Source organism: Ochotona curzoniae, unplaced genomic scaffold, assembly GCF_017591425.1.
Source record: "Ochotona curzoniae isolate NIBS_2020 unplaced genomic scaffold, NIBS_Ocur_1.0 contig_1014, whole genome shotgun sequence".
NCBI lineage: Eukaryota > Metazoa > Chordata > Mammalia > Lagomorpha > Ochotonidae > Ochotona > Ochotona curzoniae.
In genome coordinates this window covers 4,253,470-4,279,250 of record NW_024464920.1, presented here as the reverse complement: position 1 = coordinate 4,279,250, position 25,781 = coordinate 4,253,470, and the positions used below count along the sequence as shown (strand labels likewise).

Here is a 25,781-nt window from a genome sequence, read left to right as displayed (position 1 = left end):
GACAGCAGGGAATGGCCCCCTCTCCTCCCCTCGCGCCCCCTGCAGATATAGGAGAAAAAAAAAAACCAAACCTGAAACATTTACTTCACCCACTTTCCATACCTGACCCTCCCCACCCAGGCTCGTTCTGTGGGTCTGCCTTTCTTCCCAACATTCTCAAATGTAAACTCCCTCAAGTTGTTCTGATATGACCGAGTGGGAAAAAAAGATAGCTGTCTTCTCTATATATTCTCAAATAAATGACACACAACAGTAGGTGATATATCTTTATTATATAAAGTTAATTCAAGGGAAATATTTCATATAAAACACTGGGGGAAATCACTTTAAAATATTCATTCTAAGAGATTTTTAAATTTAAGTTTGGGGATAAAACAGTCATGTGGCTTTGCTCAGCTAGTAAGACAGCTCCAAGCTGCTACCGTAGGGAGACGGGCAAGCCGTAGGCTATCGGTGCAGCCCCAATAAGATACTTGAGTCGGGGGGCTTGGCGGGCTTGGCTGATGTAGTAGAGAAGTGGGGCACCAGGGCCTGCTCCAAGCCAGCCCTGCAACAGGGCCTCTGCGTAGCGGTCAATGTCACGGTCGGTCACATCCCAGAGGTTACCCAAGAACAAAGGGCTAGGGAAAGAGAGGGCAGAAACACAACGTAAGGGTTCCAAAGCAGAATATGTAGGAAAATGGGACTGGTTGGTGGCAGGTGAGAGAACACTGAATCAATGAGAATTCCCTTCTCCCACACTTCCAGGCTAAGGCGTCAGAGGTTCAGGATTGCCAGGAAACTCAGAAAGGAGGAAGGTGGAGCCTCAAACGATTCTGGGTCAGACCCAGGAAAGTACCCCGGGGACAAGCCTCACCAGCCAGCCATGATGTATTTGAGCACGATGCCCGCTCCCTCCAGGTTTCCGTGCACAGCCAGGGCTGCGCTACTGCAGCCAAACAGGAAGGCCACTGCCCGGCAGCTAAGCCTCAGGATAGCCTGCCCATCGAAGAAGCGAGAACCAGCGCCATGACCTGCATAGCTGAGGCAATAGGAAAGGAGGTCAGCCCCTGCCCGTCTCCGAGCACACCCCATGTGACATCACCCTTGCGGCTGCCACATCCCTTCGCTGCGCGAAGCACTCACATGTATAGGTCATGCTCAGTCAGGGCTTTCTGCACCTGCTCATGGCTGGGCACCTTCCCGATCACCCCACTCCAGCCAGCTTCACTGCAGGGAAAAGGTTCCAGTGAGCCCAGGCAGCCGAGCGGGAAGAGCCGGCTGGCTGCACCAGTCCAGTCTGCAGAAGGTGTGTGACTTCCATGTTTGTCTCCCCTTCTGCACCCGTCTTTATGCCCTTCCCCCTGACCTGCTAAAATTGGCTCGGAACTGCTCCTCTGTGTTTGACAGGTTGTTTTGCGGGTTCAGGACGTAGAAGGTGCACCGGGGGTCCACCCCTTGGCTCAGCACTGATGACACCCCAGACTAAGGAAGGGGCAGATACGGGTAATCAGGACCGTGGGCACCCCAGGAAGCCCAGATCCCAACCAACACCAAGCTCTTCCAGAACCCCTTCCCCAGCCACGGCCAGTAACCACTAGGCTCCACCCCGATGCCTGCCTCTTTGATGATGGAGTAGCTCAGTAAGAAGCGGAAGGAGGGCAGCCGGGTGACAGGCAGGGTCCGGAGGTAGGGCATGCTTTCCCATGGCAGCTTCTGGAGGTCCTGGGCAAGAAATAAAGCACTCTGCCAAATCGCTGCCAGCTAAGTGCACACGGAGGTTGGGAGGGGCGAGACGGGGCTACTGGCCACGCGATGCTACCCTCTGGTCAGCTCCTTACCTTGTCCAGCACCAGGACTAGGTGCCGACTGCTTGGCACTGCCTGGCCCTGTAGGCGTTCTACAGCTGCACTCAGGAGTTCCTGGGCTCGCTCGGGCTGGGCTGGGCACAGTCCAGCAGCAAGGGTCTGAATGTCCTGGGAGGTAAGGATGCTGGCCCCACTGAGCAGGACCTGCGGAGAAAGGTGGTTAGCAGGTCCCAGCGTTCCTGTGCCCACCTGGGATCGTGGTGGCCGTAGGAAGCCGCTCCCCCTGTCCTGCCTTCGGGACTCACTTGCAGCAGAGTGGGGTCTGGGTATTTCCAGCCGCATTCCTGCAGCAGCTTGGCCAGCTGGGCTGCCTCCTGGGCCAGGCTGGGCTCCTCCCTGGTGGGCAGCAGCAGCCCCCGCCAGCAGCCCAGCACGGACTTCTCCAGAGAAGTGATGAGAACCTGGGTGAAAGGAAGCAGAGGCTCAGCAAGGACGCCTGGTCTACCCCAAGCCCTGGCCTTTTGGGGAAGCAGGAAGGGCTTATCCAATGTGTATTCTGTCTGACCCAGCTTTGTGCCATTTTCTGAGATTCTGGGGGAATAAAGGTCAATTACTGCACAAAATTACATAAAAGAGCCCCAGACATTAAAGGGGTATGGCAATGGGATTTTAAAGACACCCACACACAAGGGGCTGCTGTTGTGGCACAGTGGGTGTAGATCTGAGTTGTGACCTTGGCATCCTGTGTAGGTGCTAATGTGTTCTGGTTGCCCTGCTTCTGACCTGGCTCTCCTGCTAGTGGCGTGGGAGGGGCAGCTGAGAATGGTCAGGGTCCTTGGACCACTACGGCCCACGTGGGGGACCCTAATGGAGCTCTTGGCTTCTGGCTTTGGCATGGTCTGGCTCTGGCTGGTGTGGCCCACTGAAGAGTGAGCCAGTGGATGGAAGATCTCTTTCTGCCTGTCCTTTCTCTCTGTAGCTCCAACTTTTGAATAAATGGGTAAATCTTTGAAGGGAACAAAACAAAACAAAACAAAACTCCAGTGTTAGTTCCACAGCTTTTGCTTCTACTGGCCACTTGTTTGTGCCTTTGTTGGAAAGGCAGAGAAACAAAGGGAGATCTACCCAGCAGTTTACCCCCCAAATGCCCTTCACAGTCAGGGCTGGGGCAGGCCAAAGCCAGAAGCCAGGCACTCCATTCAGGTTGCCCAAGCATGTGAGCCATCACCTGCTGCCTTCCCCAAGTGCACATTAGCAGGAAGCTGGAATTGGAAGTGGGGCCAGGACTGGATCTCAGGCACTCAAAGATGGATGCAGGTACCCCAAGTAGCGTCTTAACTGTTGCACCAAACACCTGCCTGGGAACTCCTCCGTAAAGTCCTCCCCAAGTGTCACTGAGCTCTTTTTAGGCCTGTGCTTGAAGTAAGGGCCGGAAATAGACAGCACTGTCAGGACGTCTGACAGAGACGGGTCACACCTATGGCACATACCTCCATTCTGCGGTCCAGCTCCAGCCGCCCCATCCACCACGCCCGCTTGTCAGTGCAGCTGCTGTTGTCTTTCTGTTCCTTCTGGATTGCGTCAAACTCTTTCAGGGCCAAACTCAGAGGCAGCTTTGGGAAACGGGCCAGTGAGACATCCGCCCAGCCATGGGGCACCACACGTGAGCAGCATGAGGCTCACCCCAGCTGCAGTGACACTCCCTGGCCCGGGTCATCCTACCTGGCTGTGGGCCGTGGGGATCTGCACCGTGACTGGGGGGGTGTCCTTTTCCAGCCGGGTCATCAGGAGGGTGTCGCCTGGGGTTCCAGGCTGGAGTGTGACCAGGGCCAACACACACACAGTCACCCCTGAAACACAGGACACATTAAAGTCCCTTGCTGTCCACGCTGCTGAGTCCCGCTCCCTCTCTCGAGGCTGAGGGGTCTTCCCTAGGCAGTCAAGTCCCAGGTGCTCTTCTGGACCAGGTGTGGGCTTCAAGGCAACTACCAAGTGGGGAAGGTCCACAGAGCATCTGTTGATCTATTCCCTGTTTGCATGGATAGACCCGAGAACTCACACCTGAAGACTGACACTGGTGAGTCAAAGTTCAAAAAGGTGTAAGAAAAGAAAAAAAGGACTTTTAGGCCTGCACAGAAGCATAGTCTCTGTACCGCTGGGGATCTGGGCCAAGCGTTCCTGGAAGTGCTCCTTCTCAGGCTCGGGGAAGCGGCCGGGTCCCGAGGGCCTGTAGGAGAAGAGGCGCTGAATGCGGTCCATGGGGTCATCTGCTGGCTGGTCCTGGAGGCTCAGGGTCTGCAGTTGCTCTGCCACTCCCAGCGATCTCCGGTGCTTCTGGGCCTTGCTGCAGGTGACACAGAGAAGGGTGAGACTCTGCCCTTCTTCCCCTCTGCCAGGAGGACCCTTGTTCCAGTTGGCCTCAGCACCAGCCTCGTGCATGGGAAGAGGGGCGCAACGCACCTGAGCTGTCTGTGCAGATGCGTGAGCAGCTGGTGGCGACAGGTGATGGAGACAGACTCAGCAACCAGGCAGGCAGTGGCATAGGGATCCCGGTGCCCCAGGCACAGGGCCAGGAGGCGGCACAGGTGGGCATAAAGCCCACTGGGAGGGCAGTGACTGATGCCACGGAAGGCAACGCTGAGGGAGTCACACAGCGAATTCAGGGCAGACGCACCTAGAGGAAGGTCATGGCACTGGTTGCAGATGAAGCCCGGCGTCACCTGCCACGGGCAAAATGGGGCAGCCGCCCCCTCACACAAAGCAAGGGTGCCAAGTGGGCTGTGCAGGCTTTGGCTTCCTGCCCTCCCCCACAGCCCACTTCACAGGGAAGGAGACATAGGGGGTGAGTGACTTGCACACAGATGGCAGAGAGGACTAGGGATTCATGCCCAGGCTCAAAGGTGACTAAGTGCAGACAGGGAACCAAAACCAGACCCATGGCCAGCCTGAGAAGACACAGGCTTGGCCCTTTCTGCCTACAGGAACCTCGGCAGTCAGCCACTTACTGAGGGCGGCAGGGGCCGAGGGGAGTTGCAACTGGGAACCCAGGTCCTTGTCGCTCTCCTTGTCTGGACACATGAAGGACAACTTGCTGGAATCTTGTCGTAACACTTCACACTCTGTGATGGTTGGGGCAGGGCCTGGGGCCTCTGCCTTCTCAGCTGGAGGAGGAAGCAGCACCTTTTTAGAGTCCCCACTTACTGCCAACCCTTATGTTCTCCCTCAGGCCAACAAAGAACATTTTTTCTTTTCCTTTTCTAAGATTTATTTTTTTGATCTTTTAAAAATTTTACTTATTAAAGATTTATTTATTTTTATTGGAAAGGCAGATATACAGAGAGGAAGATCTTCTGTCCACTGATTTACTCCCCAAGTGTCCGGAACTGCCAGAGCTATATTGTTCTGAAGCCAGGAGCCAGGAGCTCCTCCGGGTCTCTCATGTGGGTGTAGGGTCCCAAGGTTCTGGGCCGTCCTCAATTGCTTTCCCAGGACACAAGCAGGGAGCTGGATGGGAAGTGGAGCTGCTGAGATTAGAACCAGCGCCTATATGGGATCCCAGTGTGTTCAAGATAAGGGCATTAGTCACTAGGCCACTGTGCCAGGCCCAAGATTTATTTTTAATAGAGAAGCAGATTTACAGAGAAGACAGAAAAGTTCTTCCATTACTCCCAAATGGTTACAATGGCCAAAGTTGAGCTGATCCAAAGCCAGGAGCCCAGGGTATGGGTCTCCCACATGAGTGCAGGGACCCAAAGCTTTGGGCCATCCTCCACCGCCTTCCCAGGCCACAGGCAGGGAGCTGGATTGGAAGTGGGACTGCCAGGAAATATGAACCAGTGCTTATATGGGATGCTGGTGCTTGAAGATGGAGGATTAACTTATTGAACCACTCTGTTAGCCCTAGAACTTTCTTTCTGTACCCTTTGGTGTCAATTAATTCTAGACCTTGACACCCCCAAAAGGCACATCTTCCCCATGCCTGTCCCCCTTGATGTCCTACCTGAAGCCGAGCCTTCTCCATCAGAGCCCCGGAGGACCTCAAAGCTCATTTCCAAGAGGTTTTCAGCCAGGTCCTCCTCGGGGACGGTCCTCATGGCCTCGGGCTCCAGCTCCTCACATGGTCTTGAGGCCACTTTCTTGGCCCTCCGGGTCCTGCCCTTCATACCAGGGGCACTACTGAGGGCATGCAGGGGATCAGTCTTCCAGCTCGGGTCCTTCTGAGTGCGGCTCTGGCTCTGGCCCCGGCCACGGCCCCGGCCCCGGGAAGAAGCTCCCCGTTTCTTAGGTTCTTCTGCCAACAGTGCTTTGGTGGGGACAGAGTCTTCCAAGTCACTGTCATCACTGAAGTTCACCTGAGATGGAGAGAAAGGGAAACAGGGCAAGGGGCCTTTAGTGACCCCCTTCAGTAGGGAACCAGCAGTATCGGCCAGCTCAGGGAACTCAACGATGGCCTCCCCACCTTACATCTGCTGCTCTCAATCAGGGCAGGAACATGCAAGGTAGGACAGAAGGTTAAGAAGGAAGATGAAAAGGGGCTGGAGAACTATAGGCGTCTTTTGTCTGACACAAAGGGAGCCAAGGACCCAGGTCTTACTGTGGAAGATGGAGGCATCCTGCAAAGAGCAGGGAGGAAGACCCCACAAGGCCCAGAAGCCAGTCTACAGGGGCACGACCCCTCCCCGCCCAGCCTGGTCCACCTCACCTTCAGGCGCGTCAGGGCCCTCTGTCGTACCCTGGGAGCCTGGGGAACCTCGGAACTGCCCTTCATGGAGTGGACTTCTTCAAACACGGTGAAAGGAACACGGGGGCCAGCTGGCCTGGTACGGCCAGATGGCTTAGGTGTACAGGGTGGGGCTCCACTTTCCAGACCTTTCTGTGAGTTATGATGGAGGGCCAGGGGAGCAGAGGCTGCCTGCTGGCGCCCTCGGCCAGAATGTTTTCGGCCCTGACCCTTAGAGGGCTCTGAGGTCAGGGGACTTTTCACCAGTGGTGGTTGCCAGCCCCAGGAGTGAGCAAAGAGCTGGCTGGTGCAGCGGCTGACAGCAGTCAGCTTGGCCATGGCCTGAATCAGGAGCAGGTTGGCTCTCCAGGGCTCCAGGTGGTACATTCGTGCTGTCACAAACTTCAGCCCCAATTCCAGCACCTTTGCCAGGCTTTTGTCGGAGAGCTGGCTCAGGCCCTCCTGGGCCAGCTGTGTGTATGCCTCAGCCAAAATCTCATCCAAGAGGCTTGAGGCAATGGGCAGGGGTGCTTTAGCATTCAAGGGAGCTTGGAGAGCCCGGCTGAGGCGCCTAGCGGCGGCTGGGCAACCCTTTAGCACAAGCTGCAGCAGATCCATACCCTGGGCCCGATGGCCCGTGGCCAGCCTCACCCCCGCAGTGACTAACATCCAGCGCAAACAGACTGCTGATAGCACAGGGCTGGCACACAGCAGGCAGTCACAGTCAGAGGCGTGGGACAGGAAGCCGGGGGTGGGCTGGGACTTGGTCTTCAGAACTGGGGAGGAGTTTGTAGAAGGCACAACAGGACCAGGCTCCTGGGACACAGTGGCCACCAGCTCCAGAGCAGGACCTTGCAGAAAGGCCTCCTCCTCCGGGGGCTGTGGAGGACTGGGGACCTGGACTTGCTGCTTCCCTTTCTGCAGGTGCACCTTCTTTGTGGAGTCCGAGTGCTGTGCTGTCCTACCAAATTCTGGGGAGAGAGAAGAGCACCAAATACAGACAAGGAAAATTGTATCCAGCACTCCTTGAGCTACTTCCGGGTCCAACACTTCACATCCGAAGGCACAATCAAAGGTGTTAAGGCTGGGTGGTGAGGTGTGGGCAGAGGGCAGGCACTGGCCTATTGAAGATGCCAGCAGCTCACACCTACTTTCTGGCTAATGAGGACCCTGGGTGGAGATGGCGGCGGACAGTGGTGATGGCTCAAGTAAATGGCTTCCTGCCACCCATGTGGGAGACCTGGATTGGGTTTCTGGCTCCTACTTCAGCCTAGCTCATTTCTGAATGTTGTAAGGATTTCCAGAGTAAACCAGCAAACAAAAATTGTACCTGTGTATGCATGTTTGTGTCTGTGTGTGTGTGTGGGGGGGGTGTTGCAGGAGAGGGAATATCTCTCTCATTTTTAAGAAGCTTGGGGAAAACCTGATCCAAAAGGCGAGTCTGTAGGCCAGTGTTGTGGCGCAGCAGCAGGTAAAGCCACTACTGCCGATGCCAGCTTTCTCTTATCAGAGCACTGGTTCAAGTCCTGGATACTCTACTTCTGATCTAGCACCCAGCTACTGTGTCTGGGAAGGAAAGGGAAGATGGCCTAAATCCTTGGGCCCCTACCACTCTCATGGTGAATCTGCATCACGTTCCAGGCTCCAGGCTTCAGAAGGGCAGCTGGAGCCATCTAGCACCATGGATAAAGGACCTGCCTCTCCCTCCGACACACTACCTTCCAATAAATGAATATGTATTTTAAAAAAATGATGCTTACTTTGGCGCAAAATATAAATGCATGTATCATTTTTCCCCTATTATGCCTTTTCCATATTTCTTGAAATTTGTATTTATCTAAAAGACAGAGGGGCTAGTGTTTGGGTATTGTTGGTAAAGGGGCCACCTGCTAAGCCAATGTCCCAAGATGCTGGTTTGTGTTCCAGCTGCTCCACTTTTGATCCACCTCCCTGCTAATGCACTGAAACGGATTGAGTGTTTGACTGTTCCTGGCGGCATCTTAACTGCTGGGCTGAATGCCCACCCCGCCATGAATGTTTTCAAGACCTCTCATATGCACTGATTTCAAAACCTCTTCTAGCAAAATAAACCTTCTCTGTAACTTCCCCATTTTCCAAAAAATTTCATTTTTTTAAAAGATTTATTTTTAATGGAAAAGAAAATTTTCAAAGAGAAGGAGACTGAGAAAAAGATCTTCTATCCCCTGGTTCAATCCTTAAATGGCTGCAATGGCCAGGGCTAAGGTGATCTGAAGCTAAGAGCTTCTTCTGGGTCTCCCATGTGGGTATAGGGGCCCAAAGTTTTGGGTCATCCTCTACTGCTTTCCCAGGTCACAAGCAGGGAGCTAGAAGGGAAGTGGAGCAGCTGGGACATGAACTGGTGTCCATACAGGATGTCTGCGCTTGCAGGCAAAGGAAAAGCGAATTGAGCCACTGAGTCAGCCCGCTCACAAAATTTCTAAAGTGCCTTTCTATGTTATTCGCAAGTAAGACTATGAATATATTCTTATTATTTTTAGAGTCCATATTTTTTTTAATTAGCCTGCTATAGAGATTTATTTATTTTCATTGGAAAGTCAGATATACAAAGAGGAGAGACAGAGAGGAAAATCTGACATCCGATGGTTCACTCCCCAAGAGGCCTCAACGGCTGGAGCTGAGCCGATCCAAAGCTAGGAGCCTTTTCTGGGTCTCCCACGAGGTTGCAGGGTCCCAAACCTCTGGGCCGACCTCGACTGCTTTTCCAGGGCATAAGCAGGGAGCTGGATGGGAAGTAGGGCTGCCGGGATTAGAACCATATGGGATCCTGGCACGTTCAAGATGAGGACCAGATCCCGTTGTTCCACTTTCAATCCAATTCTCTGCTTATGGCCTAGGAAAGCAGCAGGGCCCAATTCCTTGGTCTCCTGCACCCACGTGGGAGACCTGGAAGAAGCTCCTGGCTCCTGTCTGGCTCAACTCTGATTTGGGGAGTGGATGGAAGATCTCACTCTTTCTCTCTCTCTCTGTAAAATTGCCTCTCAGATATAAATAAATACATACATACATACATAAACACATAAAGGTTGATTTTAAATAGCAAGGAGGACAATCAGACTGATCTGAAGAAAGAAGACAGATGGTCTGATGAAGGTCATGTGGGGGCTGCTCTGGGACTGGGAGCCTCAGCACAGAGATGCAGTAAGTGTGGCTCTCCCCACTGCCTGCAGGTCACCAGGCTACAGTTGCTCACCTGTGCAGGACTCAAGCAGGAACACGACCTGCTGCAGGTCCGACTGACAGAGGTCCGTGTCGTTGCGGGCCAGCTCCAGCTCGCCCTTCAGCACCAGGAATAGGGCACACCTGTTCGGGAGAGATGTGAGCCAATTGCCAGAACTTGCCTGTGAGGTCTCCCTCTTCGTCCCTTCCTCAATCAACCACTGATTTCTTTCCTTGAGTCCTAAATGCCTTCACTCCCCAAAGCTGATTTAAAGGCTCCATGGCAAAAGCCCTCTACACTTCTCTCATCCTTGGACTGTATTCCTCAAAAGAATTTCTCTGGGGCCAGCATCAAGGCACATCTGGGTAAGCCACCACCTGCCACTCTGGCATCCCATATCAGAGCTCCTCCGTCTCTAAGCCAGCTTCCTGCTAAAGCACCTGGGAAGTCAGTAGGAAATGGGCCAAGCATGCAGAAGATCAGAACAGAGTTGCTGGCTCCTGCCTTGGACCTGGCCCAGCCCTGGCTGTTGTGGGCATTTGGAGACTGAGCCAGTGGCTGGAACATATCTCCGTGTCCATCTCTCCTTCTCTCCCTGCTGTTCTGCCTTACAAATAAATAAATGAATCTTAAAATTCAAGGACCCATGGGCAAACGGATCCAGGGAAACACTACACTGGATGCCCTGCTGGGGATTTACAATGCATATGAACTCCCTGTATGAGAAGACTCTTAACAGGAAATAGAAGCATCTAGCCTTCGCTGACCCCAACAGCTGCCAATTTACTTAGCCTTCTCCCACCAATGTCTCCTAACAGGCACTCTTGGGAATCATCTAGAACCCCACAGCTCAAGGCCCCCTGGGGCTCAGAGGCCAGGCTGGACATTCTTTGCACGCTATACTCACTGGCGGGGGATCTGTAGCTTTGTGGTGAGTTTTAGGGCCTCCAGGCAAAAGGCCTTAGCTTCATACACATTTCCCAGGCGGCCCAGGCGACAGACCAGCTTCTCTGAGCAGCTTAGCACCTCTGTCAGAACCTGCCATTTTTGTACCAGATTTTCACCTGTGGGAAGGGAGAAGGCCCAGGCAACGTCACTCATTCGCAAGGTCCTCTGGAGACAGCTGCTGGCCCTGCCATGCAAGCCACCCACCCTGCAGGGCACTGCTGTCCTTCTCACCGTAGTCTGAGAACACTGCTGTCTCCACGGCTGTTTTCTGTGTTAACACCTCACTGCCCAGCATCAGGATGATGATGCTTCGGAGCAGCTTGTGGCAGTCTATGAGTGCTGTCTCTGGTGTCTGCCAGCCTGTGGTGGAAAGGGTGTGGGGGGAAAAACCAAAACCAAACAAAAAGAAACGATGTAACCAAAACTTCTGCCACCTTCAGCTAGTAGGACAGCAGATGCAAAGCACATTGCCCACATTGCCACTTTCTTTTATTCTGTGCCCTCGCTGCCACTGCCCAAGGCAGACAGAGCTAATCCATCATGGAACTGTTACTGTAAGATGCCATGAGGTCTCAGAATCCCAAGCAGTTGCTTATTAATCTGCTACTTAGCAGGCTATTGCAGGCCTACTCCAAGACAGGTGCTAAGGGGGCCAGTCCGCATAGGTGGCAGCAGAGCAGCAAGGCAAACTACACACACCACCAAGGAGGGCCGTCCACCCTGCTGACTGACCTTGGGCCCAGAGCTGCTCCCGCAGGGCATCTGGAAGGCTGCTAGATGAGAGACTGAGGTAGAGTGCCATCAGCAGCAGGCACTGGGCACGCAGCAGGTACCACACCTTGGATGCCTTCTGCAGGGCAGGATTCCTGAGGACAGACAGCAGCAGGGAAGCACCCTCAGTCACCTGAGTGAGAGAGAAGAGATGCAGTAAGTGAAGCCAGGTAAACCTTTCAGAGCATTTTTGGAGAACACCTGACCCAATCTGGGGGCTGACTAACAGTCATACAGAGAAACTTGAGCACAAAAGGTTATGAGACATCGCCAGTTACCCAGTTAATTTGGGAGAAACCTCAGGCCTTTGGGATCCCACTGGGTCTCCAGTGCCTTCCGAGGTTCCAGTCAGAGGACAGATATTCCCCCATGCCCCTGAGGAAATGGGCAAAGGATCTCCACTGGAAAGAAGTTGGTGAGGCTGAGGCTATGGAACATCACTGCTTCCCAGGTTCAAGGGCATCCTGCCTAGGCCCACCCACATCTCAACAACCACATATCCAGAAAATTCAACTGCCTCCCTAACACCCAGGACCCGTGGGGAGGAAGAAAGTGAAAAATACCTTCTGGAGGGTCCAGTAGAGTTGGCTGCGCAGCACGTCACAGGTGAGGGCAAGCAGCAGGTGTGCGTCACTGCTCTGATCCAGACACTTCAGGCTGGACTCGGCCTCTGCCAGGTGTAACTGAAGCAGCAATGCGAGACGAGTGAGCAAGGTGGCGGGGGAAAGGCAGCCAGATTGCAAGCAGAAGTGGAATTAGGCATTCGCAAACAAAATGTGATCACCTCTGACATCAAATGACTTCCAACAAGAGGGGACTTCAGAAGTTTGAGGAAAAATGGAATTTAAAGATAAGTTTAGGGGGCCAGTTCCACTTCCAACCCAACTCCCTCTTGTGGGTGCATCTGGGAAAGCAGTGGAAGATGGCTCAAGTGCGTGGGCTGCTAAGAGTCTTGGCTCCTGGCTTTGGCCTGGTCCAGCCCAGCTGTTATAGCCATGTGGGGAGTGAACTAGCAGATGGAAGATCTCTGGCTGGGATTAAGTGGTGCCTGTAATTCTGACGTCCCTAGAAAGTCCCTGCAGCCCTGCCACCCATATGGAAGACCCTGGTTATAGCCTGGACCAGTTTAGCTGTTCTGATCATCTGGGGAGTCAACTAGCATATGTGAGGGAGCTATCTTTTTTTTCCCTCTCTCCCTCCCTCTTTGCTTTTCAAATAAATATTCATACACACACACAAATCAACTAGGAGGCCCTATGATAGTCCTACACAAGCACAGAGGCTTCCACGGGGGCGGGGGGAGGTAGGAACTGCTGGGCACACAGGATTGGCAGTGTGCTCTTGGAGACATTACCAACAATTAGTTTTACAGGAAGGAGGAAGACACCTCCTCTTTCCAGTCCCCTCCCTCTGCTCCACACTGCAGCTGAATGTGAGAGCAGGTGGCAGAGAGGCTGCCACCATCCTGCCTTCTCAGAGTAAAGCAGGGCCTCCAGAGGCATGCGTCCCCGGGGCCCTGCTCCCCCGGCTCAGGCACTCACCTGGGCATAGCTGGGACAGCCGAGGGTCAGGAGGAGCTGGGCCAGGTGGCAGGAGGCGCTGGCTGCCTTCACATGGTCCCTCAGGGTCTCCGAGATAATCCGCAACAGCAGGAGGGCCTCCAGAGCCTGTAGGGGCTGACCAGGCAGGAGCAACAGGTTCACCTCACTCCTGTGCACCTAGGTGTTTTTTCTGACTATGTAGGTTGCAAATGATTTAGCAACATTTGTGTATTCCATGTACATGAGACATCTCCTACCCATTATTGTGCAGAATGATAATAATGCCATGAGGAAGCATTATTAATCCTTCTGAATGTCCTGCCCCATTACCTTGGCCACCAGCTGATAGAGGGCCACGAGGATCTGCAGCGAGGCCACTGTCTGCTGGGGATACCGCACGGCTGGGGTCTGCCCCTTGGTCAGCACCTCCTTCCACAGGGCCAGGGCTTGGTCCAGACACTTGGACTGAGCTATGATTTGGAAGAAAATGACAACTCTCTCAGCATGGGCCGCCTGGAGGGGATGCTGCTTTTTGCGATGTCTCCGGCCCTTTCTGCCAAGCCCCTGCTTGTGTACCATCACCCTCCCACTCTCCAAAGCCAGGCTCTGCCATCCTGGAGAGCCCCCATCTGCTCTCAGGAAGCCACAGCCCTAGCACGCCACGTCTGCCCTCACCAGCATCTGCAGCCAGGTTGCAGGCGATGTTACTGTAGAGGAAAAGGACCTCCTGGAGTTTGTCTTCATAGTTGAGGTCGTTGACTTCGAATTCCTCTAGGTTATTTGGGGTCTGGGCTCTGCGATCCCTCTCAATGCCCTGGAAGGGGAGGTCAGAGGAACAAAGCAGGACTGGCACCTGGCTTCCTGGGCACCAGTGCTGGAGCAGAGAAGTCATGTTCTCGGCTAGGCATACCCACACAGCCACACTCACCTCCTGCATTTTGGCCTCCAGGGTACAGATGTAGAGCCAGAGCAAGGCCTGCGCTTTATCATCCCGCAGCCGGTCCTCATCCTGGGCTGCAGGCCTCACGGCTTCCAGAAGCTGCAGGCCTTCGTGGATGGCATCCAGGGCTGAACTGTCGGGAGAAGACGCACTCATGCCGGAGCCACTCCTTGTCCCCGGGCTCGGGCAGAGGCTGCTGGCGGACAGCACCCTCTGACTGAGGTTCCCAAAGGAAAATGAGAGGCACCAAGGGACGAAGAGAGGGTAGGAGGGCCTTGGGGGAGAAGCAGCCAGAGCGTCCCTAATTGCTCCTCACCAATTGGTCTGCTGGGCAAAGTTGTGGTAGCACAGCACCTGGGCCAGCTCCACAAGGTAGGTGGCTCGTGCCCAGGCCCCTGCCGGCGTCTCCTCCAGGGTCAGCTCCAGCAGGTCGCATATGACGTTGAAACGCTCCTGCCCGGTGTCAGCACGCACCTCCTTGTAGGCCTGCAGCTCTTCCCTCAGCAGGAAGACCAGGGTCTCCGGGTCCCAGCCACTCAGGCCGTCTCGCAGGGTCCTGAGAGAGAAGAGCTCAGCACCACTGTGGGGCAGCAGGGGGAAGCTAGCAAGCCTGGAGCCCCAGCCTGGGGGTGCAGGGGAGTTCAGGGAGTGTCCTGCCATGGCTCTAGTTCAGACACAGTGTCTCCAGCACATTCCTGAGCTGGCTCCCACCTCAGGCCTTGAGTTTACCCTTGCCTCGGAGAGTTCTCCTTAGAGAACTCCAGCACCCTCAGCCTCACTTCACACATCATGACAGCAATAAGGGCCTCCTTAAACAACAAGGCACTCCCTGTCACATTTAGCAAGTGATCCTGCTCAGATCCAGGGGACAGATATGAAATATACTTGTCTCTTCTGTCTCCTAGGCGGAATCTAAACTCCACAGAAGCAAGGACACTGCCTGCTGCCACTACATCCCCATATCGGGCACCATGGATGGCTAGTGGTGAAGAGCGAAGACACTGCTGCCCTTGCCAGACATACAGATGAAAGGACATGACCGTGACTGTCAAAAGCCGCCCTACGTGGTGGGAAGGGGTGGGGGGAGGGTAATCTGCTCACAACCGTGCCCCAACTCACTTCAGCTGCAGCGTCTTGTCTCCGGCCCTGGCCCCGTCTATCTTGACTCGAGCCCAAAAGGTCACTGGCTCCACCATGTGTTCACAGCCATAGGACTGCATGGCTGTCAGCCATAAGATCACCATCTTGCAGCCCTCGGCATGTTTACCCAGTTTCTTCAGACACTCCACGTGCAGCCGGAAGCCCCTGTGCAACTGACCAAGAAAGAGAATAAGACAAATAAGAGAGGAGCCAGTGAGTGTGTCAGGCTGGGAGACTATGGGCATCACACACACCCACACACTCACCACATGGGGCATCACACACAAACACACACACACACACACCACGGTGGGAGCCAGTAAGTGATCCCCTGGCTCTTTCCCTTCCCCGCTAACCCAGTGCAGGAGACACCTGAGTGCTAAACACCCTGGGGTGCGCTCAAATTCAGAGGGCCTTATCTGTTCCCCACTCTGCTCCCCATCACTCCCCACATTCCCCCTCCTCCCAAGGACTTGGCCCTTCTTCCTGTGATTCTCCTCCCAAGTCTGAAATGTGGGGCCGTCCTTGCCGTATCTCTTGCCCTTTGTCACAGCCAGTTCCCCCCAGACTAGGCCTTGACTTTCTACGCTACTGACGTCACTCCACCCATCGCACAGGAGTTTTGGCTCAGCCCTAACTTCCTTCCTCCTAAGCCTCTGTGGCAGCACCAGTACCTGGCCTTGTCCTTTGCACCATCAGTGATGCCTGAGAGGCCCAATGCCCAGCTGAGGCCGATGTCACACCTCGTAGCCCTTCAGGGCCACAACCACTCACTTGGAATCAAACTCAATGTCTCTAGGTCTCCTCTTGCTGGCCACCCAACAGGACAGGAGTGCACACGGAGCCTTGCTGAAGACACTGGTCTCACCCTCTTGTCCAAAGGATCACCCTGAGGCAGCTGTTAAAGCACTCAGATGCCTGGACGCTAGACCTAGAACTTCTGCTGGGGACAGATGTGGTTGTCCTCCCCACCCACCAACCTACTTCAGCTACAGCTGGGGCAGGCACTAGAATTGTTTTACAAGTTCACTCAGGAAGGAGAGCCTGGCGTGATGGCTCAAATCATATAGTTCCAAGGACTGGTGCAATGGCTCAACTGGCTTATGCTCAGCGTGTAAGCTCCAGCAACACATATGGGTGCCAGGGTATTCCTGGCTGCTCCACTTCCCATCCAGCTCCCTACTTGTGGCCTGGGAAAGTAGTCAAGGACGGCCCAAAGCTTTGGGATCCTGCACCCACATGGGAGACCCAGAAGAAGATCCTGGTTTCAGACTGGCTCAGCTCCTGATCTACTGCAGCTACTTGGGGAGTGAGCCAGCAGATGCAAGATCTTTCTGTCTTCTCTTTGTAGGTCTGCCTTTCCAATAAAAATAAATCTTAGAAAAAAAAAAGTTCACCCAGGAAATTTCTAACATGAAGCAAGGCTCAGAGCCATGGACTCAGGACAATGGCTAAACATAAAGAGTCCCACTAAAGAAAAATGTCAAGTAACATTACAAGTGAGGTTTTAGGTTTGGCAACACTGACCCAGGTACTGGTGCCAACACACAGCTCCTAACACTGTCTCGAGGCTGGGTTCTGGCCAGGTCATCATCACACTACTCAGGCTCACCCCACCACCCTCTGCCCCTTCCATTCCCTCCTACCTTCTCAGGAGGCACGCTGGCATAAGTGCCTGACTTTGCCAGGCTCAACTTCTGACAGAGAGGCTCAGAGATGGCACAGGCCTCGGAGTAAAGCTTGTGGCGATAGAAGCTGTAGGCCAGGTTACTGGTATAGGAAGCTGCAGGGAAGAGAAGAATCCATCAGAGCAATGGCTACCCTCATTCTTTCTGGCTAGAGAGGCGGCAGCAGAGGGGTGCTCAGCTTATGGTCAAGCTCAAGGCCTGGGAAGGTACTCGGTCTGCCAAGGCTTCCACTACAGGGAGGTGAGTGAGCCCCTGCGCCCCGAGGAGGCTTCACGCAGTCACAGGCCAATCTACCTACACTGTGCGCCAAAGGTCAGCACTGAAGGGAAACACGCCGGCTTCCCTTCGCTCTCCTTTCCTTCATTCCCCTCCAGTTATAATAGCCTTCCTGCTGCTTCTCCAACATTCCAGTCAGGGCCTGGACACTGCTATCTCCTCTGCCAGGGATGTTCTTTCCCAGCCACATCCATGCCTAAGCCTCTCAGGTCACCCTCTCAGCAAGGCCCACCCTGCCCAACTGACACAAGCTGTCATATTGCCCTGGACCCTTCTTTCCTCTCTCGCCTACTTCCGGTCACTTCCCGACTTATTGAGAACTGGTTGACTTATGGCATCTGATATTTATCACCTTCTCCTCAGACGAGAAAATGTGGAAACATCTTTGTTGTGTTTACGCACACATCCTAGTACTCAAAACAAGTGCATGGCACACAGCAGGTACTCAACAAATATTTGTTCGATGAGTAAACTCTTCCCTATAACCCACTTACGCAGGTTTGTGGCTATGCACACCAGTGGCTGGGGGACAGGGTCAGCCTTCAGTACTCTGTGGCAAGAACCTTCATACTCGTAATTCTTGTGACTCCTGATATTTTCATCTCACGGCTGGATTCAGCCACTGGGAACATGCCAAATCCTCCAGAACCTTCCCGGGCCTGAACTGCTGGGGATCATGTGACTGGGGATCATGACCAAGAGCTCATGGTTTTTGCAGAAAAACAGACAAAGCCACTGGGAGAGCGGTTGCTGCTAGGGGTGGTGACTGTGAGGGGCCACGGGGAACGGGTTTCTGGGGTGGTACTCTGTTGGCCTAGATATTAGCTATAGAGTGTGTTCAGTTTGTAAAAACCCACCAACATGTAGACTGTGATCTAGGCACTTTCTTGCACATCTGTTTCAATGTACACGTGGTACATTGGTATATGTCTGTTGGCTTATATATATACAGAGTATCCTCCGAGGATATATAAGAAATGAATATTGGCAGCCTTACAAGAAGGGCCTTGCGTGACTAGGGTTAGGGGTGTGAAACAAACTTTGCTCCATAGGCTGTTTATAAAATTTGAGATTTTTTTCAATCATGTGGATATTTTTCTTGGCTTTTATAATGTTTAAGTTACAGTCCCCTCCACCTTTCTTCAATTTTTTTTTTTATTGAAAATGCAGATATGCAGAGAAGAGAGAGAGAAAGATCTTCTGTTTGTTGGTCCATTCCCCAAGCAGCCAACAGCTGGAGCCAAGCTAATCCGAAGAACAGGAGCTTCTTCCGGGTCTCCCATGTGTGCCAGCTTCTACTGCTTTCCCAGGCAACAGGCAAAGAGCTGGATGGGAAGCGCAATAGCTGGGACACAAACTGGTGTCCATATGGGATCCCAGCACATGCAAGGCAGAGGATTTAGCCACCAAGTTATCATGCCAGGCCCAACATTCTTTAAAATTAAAATATAAAGGGGCTGGTGTTGTGGTGCAGTGAGTTAAGCTGCCACCTGCAATGCCGATATCCTACAACGGAGAACTGGTTTGAGTTCCAGTTGTCTAGACCCATTTCCCACCCAACTTCCTCCAGGCTTTGGAGCTGGGCCAGTCCTAGCTGTCACAGCCATTTGGGTAGTGAACCAGCAGATAAAACATCTCTTATCACTGTCCCCTTCAAATAAACAAACAAGTCTTTAAAAATAAACGGGAAAAGGGCCCGGCATGGTAGCCTAGCAGCTAAAGTCTTCACCTTCAATGTGCCGGGATCCCGTACGGACATCGGTTCTAATCCTGCTGCCCATCCAGCTCCCTGCCTGTGGCCTGGGAAAGAAGTTGAGGATGGCCCAAAGCCTTGGGACCCTGCACCCGCATGGGAGACCCAGAGGAAGCTCCTGGCTCCTGGCTTTGGATTGGCTCAGCTCCAGCTGCTCTGGCCACGTGGGGAGTGAACCATTGGATATAAGATCTTCCTCTCTGTCTCTCCTCTCTATATATCTGCCTTTCCAATGATTCACTCCCCAAGTGAGCACAATGGCTGGTGCTATGCTGATCGGAAGCCAGGAACCAGGAACTTTCCTTCAGGTCTCCCACACGGGTGCAGGGTCCCAAAGCTTTGGGCCGTCCCAGGCCACAAGCAGGGAGCTGGATGGGAAGTGGAGCTGCAGGGATTAGAACCAGTGCCCATATGGGATCCCAGCGCGTGCAAAGCGAGGACTTTAACTATTACGCTATCGTGACGGGCCCACAAATTTTTTTTTTTTACAATGATATACCAGAAGAATTACAAATACTTTCATGAAATAAATCACAATTCAGATTTCTAAGTCAATGGAGAAAAACATTAAGTGGATGTGTTTGGACCAGTGCTGAAGATATCACTTGGGACACCTACCCCCACACCAGGGGGCCTGGGTTTGAGCTCTGGCTCTGGTTCGGATTCCAGCTTCCAACTAAGGCACACCTGCTAGGAGGCAGCAGCTGACAGCCCCAGGACCTGGGTCCCTGTCATCCATGTGCGAGACCCGGATCGAAGGAGCAGACTTGCCTTACACCTGGCCCAGTACAGGCACTTGTGGATATTTGGGGGCCAAACTAGTGTATAGAACATCTGTTTCTGACTTTCAAATAAGTACAAAAACAAATACATTTTGAGAAATCAGTAATATTAAAAAATATTGACGAACTAGGACCTACTGTTACAAGTTACCATCATCACATCTATACTGGGATGACTGGGCGTGGCACGATAGCCTAGTGCCTAAATCCTTCCTAGCATGCACTGGGATCCCATATTGGAACTGGTTCGTATCCTGGCCGCTCCACTTCCCTTCCAGCTCCCTGCTTTTGCTTGTGGCCTGGGAAAGCAGTAGAGGATGATCTTGAGACCCTGCACCTGCATGGGAGACCTGGAAGAAGCTCTTGGCTCCAGATCATCTCAGCTCTGGCTGTTGCCATCACGTGAGTGAAACAGCAGATGGAAGATCATTCTGTTTCTCCCTCTCCTTGTAAATCTGTCTTTCCAGTAAAAATAAATAAAATCATAAAAAAGGGAAGGATATGGAAACCACCTCCACCAGTGGTCAGAGCTATCCAGCAAGAATCAATTACCTCCCTGATGGGTGACGACCCTCCCAGCAACCCTGTCCCTGGGCCCCAGGTCACTAACCAGTCATTCCCAGGAAGTCAGACAGCTCCGGGTCAGATAGGCCCTCTAAGGCTTCCAGCATCCAGACAGCAACAGATTTGCAACTCTCCACAAGCTGGCCCAGGTCAGCCACATCAGACACCTGAAGGAACAAGGAGGCCTTGAGGGTGACAGGAGTCATGCTAGCTAGGTTCGGGGTGACCTCCAAGCCCACGTCATGCCCAAAGCCAAAGCAACCCCAAAGCTCTCAGAGCAGCAGAGCCGCCCGAGTCCCCAGGGCTCCGTCCTGGTTCCTGGATCCCTCGGAAGGTACCTGACAGCCTTGAACAAAGTCGTAGACCACCGTGGTATAGAGGTGAAGGCTCTGAAAGTACATCTGAAGCAAGGACTGCTGTTGCTTGGACGGGTCCTTACACACCTGAGATGGGAAGGAGAAGGAGGCAGAAGTAGAGGGAGCTGCAAGTGGAAGTCCGGCCCACAGTCCTGCAGAGCCGACCCAACGTGGGGAAGAGAAGGGACTCCATCCGGGGAGTCAGCTAGGGGGCCGAGGGCAGAGCAGCCAGCGTCCGGGTTCAGAGCGTTGAGTGCTGCTTGTTACAGTGCACTGCGAATGCACCTCGAAGAGCAGCAGATACCACTGTGAGGCCATGGGCACTGCCACCCGTGTGAAGACCTGGATAGAGTTTCCAGCTTGAATGGCTGGAGCCAGTTGAGAAGTGAACCAGCAGATGGAACATCTCTTTCTCTCTCTACTGTGCTCTTCAAGTAAATAAATACACCATCAAATAAATAAACAAAATAAACAAGAGCCCAGCTCAGTAGCCTAGTGGCTAAAGTCCTTGTCTTGTTTGCGTCGGGATCCCATATAAGTGCTGGTTCTAATCCCGGCAACCCTGCTACCCAACCAGCTCCCTGCTTGTGGCCTGGGAAAGCAGTAGAGGACGGCCCAAAGCCTTGGGACCCTGCACCCGTGTGGGAGACCTGGAAGAAGCTCTTGGCTCCCGGGCTTGGATTGGTTCAGGTTCAACCATTGCAGCCACTTGGGGAATGAATCATCGGACGGAAGATCTTCCTCTCTGTCTTTCCGCCTCTCTATATATCTGACTTTCCAATAAAAGTAAAATAAATCTTAAAACAGAGTCTGCTGCTCTCTCAGGATAAACCAGGATGCTGTTGGTCAGCCAGTCGGGCCCAGGAAGCAGCTTCCCTAGGGGGGGGCCTGGCTTCTCCATCTTGCCAAAGATCCTGGACTGGCATCGGGTCCACAGTCCCCTACCCACCCTACCCACAGGTCCTGGACTCACCTCGCCATCCCGCAGCTGTCGGATAAGAGAGCGGTAGTCTCCAAGAAATGCAAACAGAGTTAGGATCCCGTCCTGTCCGCAGCGCTTCTTGACGCCACCTCGTTCCAGACCAGACAGGAAGAACTGACAGCTCTCATACAACGCCCGGAGCGGGGGTGACGCCGCGCGCATACTGTCGCTCAGGACAGCCGAGGCCTTGGTCAGCAGCCTGGCTACCGTCTGGGCTCCCTCCTCCGCAGCCTGCAGCAGTTCGATTCCCAGCTGGCACAGCTGGAGACTGGTGGCCAGGCTGGTGTTCCTTAGGGAATCGTGCGCTTTCGCCACTGCGCGGGCGGCCTTATCATGGTGCCCGCTCCAGCAGAGGCGGCGGCAGTGTTCCAAGGTGAGCTCCAAGAGGCACAGGGCCCTCGGGGGAGACAGTGACCCCAGAGCAGCCGGCAGCTCAGCCCCTAAGGCTCTGAACACATGCTGGGCCAGCAAGTCCCCTAGGAACTCAGCGTCTGCTTCACTCAGACCACGTCCGCTGGTGTCGAACAGCTGATGGGCAGCAGCGAGCCGGCAGGCTGTTGGCGAAGAAAAGTGAGGAATGTCGCAAGGCTTACTCTGATCCTCCAAGAGCACCAAGAAGCTCAAGGCCCTGAGGCGGGCGGACAGTGCGGCCCGTCGCTCCACCAGCGCTTCTGCCCCCTTCCAGAGCAGAGAAAAGCTGCCCTGCGCCACAGCCTCGTAGTCTTGGGGCGCGGCTTCGGGGGAGCACTGCATCAGGCAGGCATGGAGGGGCTGGGCGAGACGCAGCATGGCCTCTGGGTCTCCCTGGGCAGCGACATTCCGCAGTAAGATGAAAAGAATCCGTTCCAGGTAGAGGGGGGGCCGCTGTGGGGTGGATGCCACATAGCCATTACAGGCCAGCTCGGCCAGCTCCAGCAGGTCCTCCAGGTGCCCTGGGCAAGTCAACTTGGCGGTCAGCTGCTGGTTACAAGCCCTCAGGACAGCATCGCAAACTTGTCTCCGCTCAGCATCTGAGCGACAGCTGGGAAAACCTAGGAACTCCTAGGAGGAGAAAAAAAAGACACACATGGGGCCTTCAAATAAAAGAGAGGCAGGGGGAAGAAACCAGAGAGTTGCTTGGGAGGGCCTTCCTACATCTTTCTCTTTACAAAATGAGACTGAAAAACAAAAACGAGCGCCACGTGCTGAGGCTGCTGGTTCCGGCAGGCCCACCTCGACGTGCCGCCTGGGTTCAGGACCTGGCTCCTGACTCCAGCTTTCTCCGCAGGTGCACCCTGGCAGGCAGCAGTGATGGTCCAAGTCCCAGAGGCCCTGTCCCTCACGGAGGAGATGCATTCCCAACCTTCAGCTTCCCACGGGCCGGTCCAGGCTCTTTCCCTCTCTATCTGTCCATCCGTTTATCTGCTTAACAGCAGCACATTCCCCCCCCCCTCCAAAATCGTAATAGATACAGGCAGGGTGCAAGTCCAACAGCTGAGCTCAGTATCTCCACGCCCGGGTCAGCTGGCCCACCTTCAAGTCAGGTAATAACCCTCTCGCGTCCTCCTGGCTGCTTAGCAGAGTCCCAAAGTTGGTTCCTCTGAAGTTCCTCATGGCTCCTGAGAGCTGGGGGTGGGTTGGGGGGGGGAAGAGGCCAGATCAGATTCACGATGGACCCGACGGAGGTCAAGGGCTTGCAACCAAGAGGCAGAGACGCCCATCACAGGTGCTAGCCACGATGCCCGCCGCCCTCACCATCCCACCCGAGGCCTGCACGAAGCCCCCCAGCGCCCTTCGGGGACGGCAGCAGCCGAAGGCCTCCCACGTCTCCCGGGCTGAGCCGCTCCTCCTCGGGGGCCAAGCGCCGACACCTCGCCCTCCGCGGCTCGGATACTCGCTCCACAGTCTCCCCGGCCTTCACGGCCCTCACCGCCTAGAACTCGCCCTCCTTTCCGAAGATCAGGACGTAGCGCGCCAGAGCCTAAGGAAACCTTCGTTTTCCGCGCCAGCCCCTCCTTTCAAATATCGTCGATGACCAATCAGCGAGGGCGACGTGACGCCGCGGCTCGCGCGGCTTGCTGGGACATGTAGTTTCGGCGGCGGCGCTCGTCACGGGACGCCGGCGCGAGCCCGCGGACGCCCTCTTGGGGGCGCGGTTCCCTCCTTTTTCCGCAGAATGGAGTTGTTACTGCTTGCCGCCTGTCTTGTGCTCTCTCTTCTGCGAGAGTTATTTCAAGAGAATTAGACCGCTCAACAAAACGGACCTGGAAATTCGTGCCCTGTTGGTCAGTAGAAAAACAAGCGTGTGGCTTTCTTGTGAGATTATGTGTCAGTTCTCTGGGGACCGTGTGACAAGCCAGCAGGGAAGACAGCGGGTTTTTGTTTGCTTTTGAGATTTTGTTGTTGTTGTTTGTTTTTCTGGTCTTTAAGGCCATGTGGGGATTGAACTAGTGGATGGAAGCTATTTCTGTCTCTCCTCTATAAATCTGCCTTTCCAATAAAAATAAGTATTAAAAAATATATTTTATATATATATAGATATATGCACACACATACATATATATATATTTACTTACATTTACTGGAAAATCAGATATAAAGCTCTTCTGTCTGCTTCCAAAGTGGCTGTAACAGAAGGAGTTGAGCTGGTCCGAAGCCAGGAGCCAGGAGCTTCTTCAGGGTCTCCCATGCAGATGCAGGGTCCCAAGGCTTTGGGCCATTCTCGACTACATTCTCAGGGAGCTGGATGGAAAGTGGAGCAGCTGGGACACAAACCAGTGCCCATATAGGATCCCAGCACTTGTAACAGGAGGACCGTCAATTTAAACTGTTGCACTAGGCAAAACTCTGGGTTTCCAATAAAAATAAATCTTAACTAAAAGAAAAGAAAAGGGGAGGAGAGGGGAGGGGAGGGAGAAAAAGAGACTGGTGGGCGTCAGGGGAGGCACTGACTCCAAGCACTCTGAGACGGCCTTCTATCATCACAACCATTGCTTAAAAATCTCTGTGCCACTGCCTGTCCCTCAGGCTATTAATTTTTTTAAAAACTTATTTGTTTTGAAAGACAGTGTGTGTGAAAAGGACAGTGGTCTTCCATCTGCTGTTGACTAATCAAATGGCCAGAGTACACTAAGGCTGGTCCCGGTAGAGGCAAGAGCCTGGACCTTCCTCTGAGTCTCCCACATGGTTGGCATGGGCCCATGCACATGGGCCATCTTCTCCTGATTTCCCAAGCACATAAGTAGGAGGCTAGATCAGAATCAACTCCCAGGAGCCTCAGCATGGCAGCAGAGTGGCTAAAGTCCTTGCTATATGGCTGCTGGTTCATATCCTGGCTACTCTACTTCCCTTCCAGCTTGCTACTTGTGGCCTAGGAAAGCAGTTGAGGATGGCCCAAAGCCTTAGGTCCCTGCACCCGTGCGGGAAAGCTGGAAGAAGTTCTTGGCTCCTGGCTTCAGGCTGGCTCGGCTCTGGCTGTCGCGGTCACTTGGGGAGTGAACCATCAGACAGAAGATCTTCCTCTCTGTCTCTCCTCCTCTCGTCTCCTTTCTGTCTCCTCTCCTCCCCTTCCTCTGTTTCCTCTTGTCCGCCTCTGTATATCTGACTTTGCAATAAAAAAAAATAAAAATAAATATTTTTTAAAAATCAGCTTTTGATATGGAAGGAAGGTACTCAGTGCATTACATGTATTACAAGAATATCTCCTGTAGGCCCCAGCAGAAAGAAGATATTAACATATGTTTGATCAAAACAAGTATACCTTTTCTTGGTACATCCTTATGTGATTTTGCTTATGCCTTACACAATTATGTTTAGTACATTGTCTAGGACTTTTTTCCATTGGTATATATTTTACTGACTTGATTCCAAACTCCACAAGTGTTGAGAACTTTTCTTTCTTTTTCGTTGGGTCTCTGGTATTTATAAGAAGTAGGTAGTTCTGCAAATATCAAGTGTTTAATCAATAATGATCGATTTGAACTTGAGCCATGTAATGCAATCCCTCATTTGAATCCTAAGTTTATAAAGAGGCAGTATAGATGAAAAGGAGCTTTGAACGTGAGATGGATGGATGGAGGAGCCAGGTTCTAAACCCAGCTCAGTTTATTTTTTCTCTGTGAAATAGATAGAGGATGAATATTCTTAATCTGAAACCCTTAGAACTGGAAATTATCCGAATTTTGGATTATTTTGGATTATGGAATATTTACATATACATAAGATATCTTGAGGCTGGGACCCAAACTGAAACATGAAATTCATTTATGTTTCACACATACATTATACACACAGCCTGAAGGCAATTTTATATCATAATTTGTTCGCTTTTTTAATAAACTTTATTATATTCATTT

General features: G+C 53.2%; 1 protein-coding gene across 1 annotated transcript; it reads right to left on the bottom strand.

Annotated features, from left to right (window-relative positions):
- Positions 1–306: 306 nt before the first annotated feature.
- Positions 307–23,043, bottom strand: ESPL1 (extra spindle pole bodies like 1, separase). Its single transcript, XM_040989155.1, has 30 exons — positions 22,960–23,043; positions 21,439–22,488; positions 20,448–20,552; positions 20,156–20,276; positions 16,693–16,829; positions 15,026–15,219; positions 14,223–14,462; positions 13,895–14,039; positions 13,642–13,780; positions 13,297–13,436; positions 12,967–13,101; positions 11,989–12,108; positions 11,387–11,558; positions 10,886–11,014; positions 10,614–10,770; positions 9,740–9,849; positions 6,490–7,478; positions 5,788–6,139; positions 4,793–4,948; positions 4,248–4,461; positions 3,941–4,131; positions 3,510–3,637; positions 3,278–3,400; positions 2,093–2,248; positions 1,821–1,991; positions 1,600–1,704; positions 1,349–1,464; positions 1,126–1,209; positions 857–1,021; positions 307–620 (listed from the first exon to the last, which is right to left on the bottom strand). The coding sequence occupies exons 1-30, from the start codon at positions 23,038–23,040 to the stop codon at positions 419–421; spliced, it is 6,327 nt and encodes a 2,108-aa protein (XP_040845089.1). The 5' UTR covers positions 23,041–23,043; the 3' UTR covers positions 307–418.
- Positions 23,044–25,781: the final 2,738 nt, after the last annotated feature.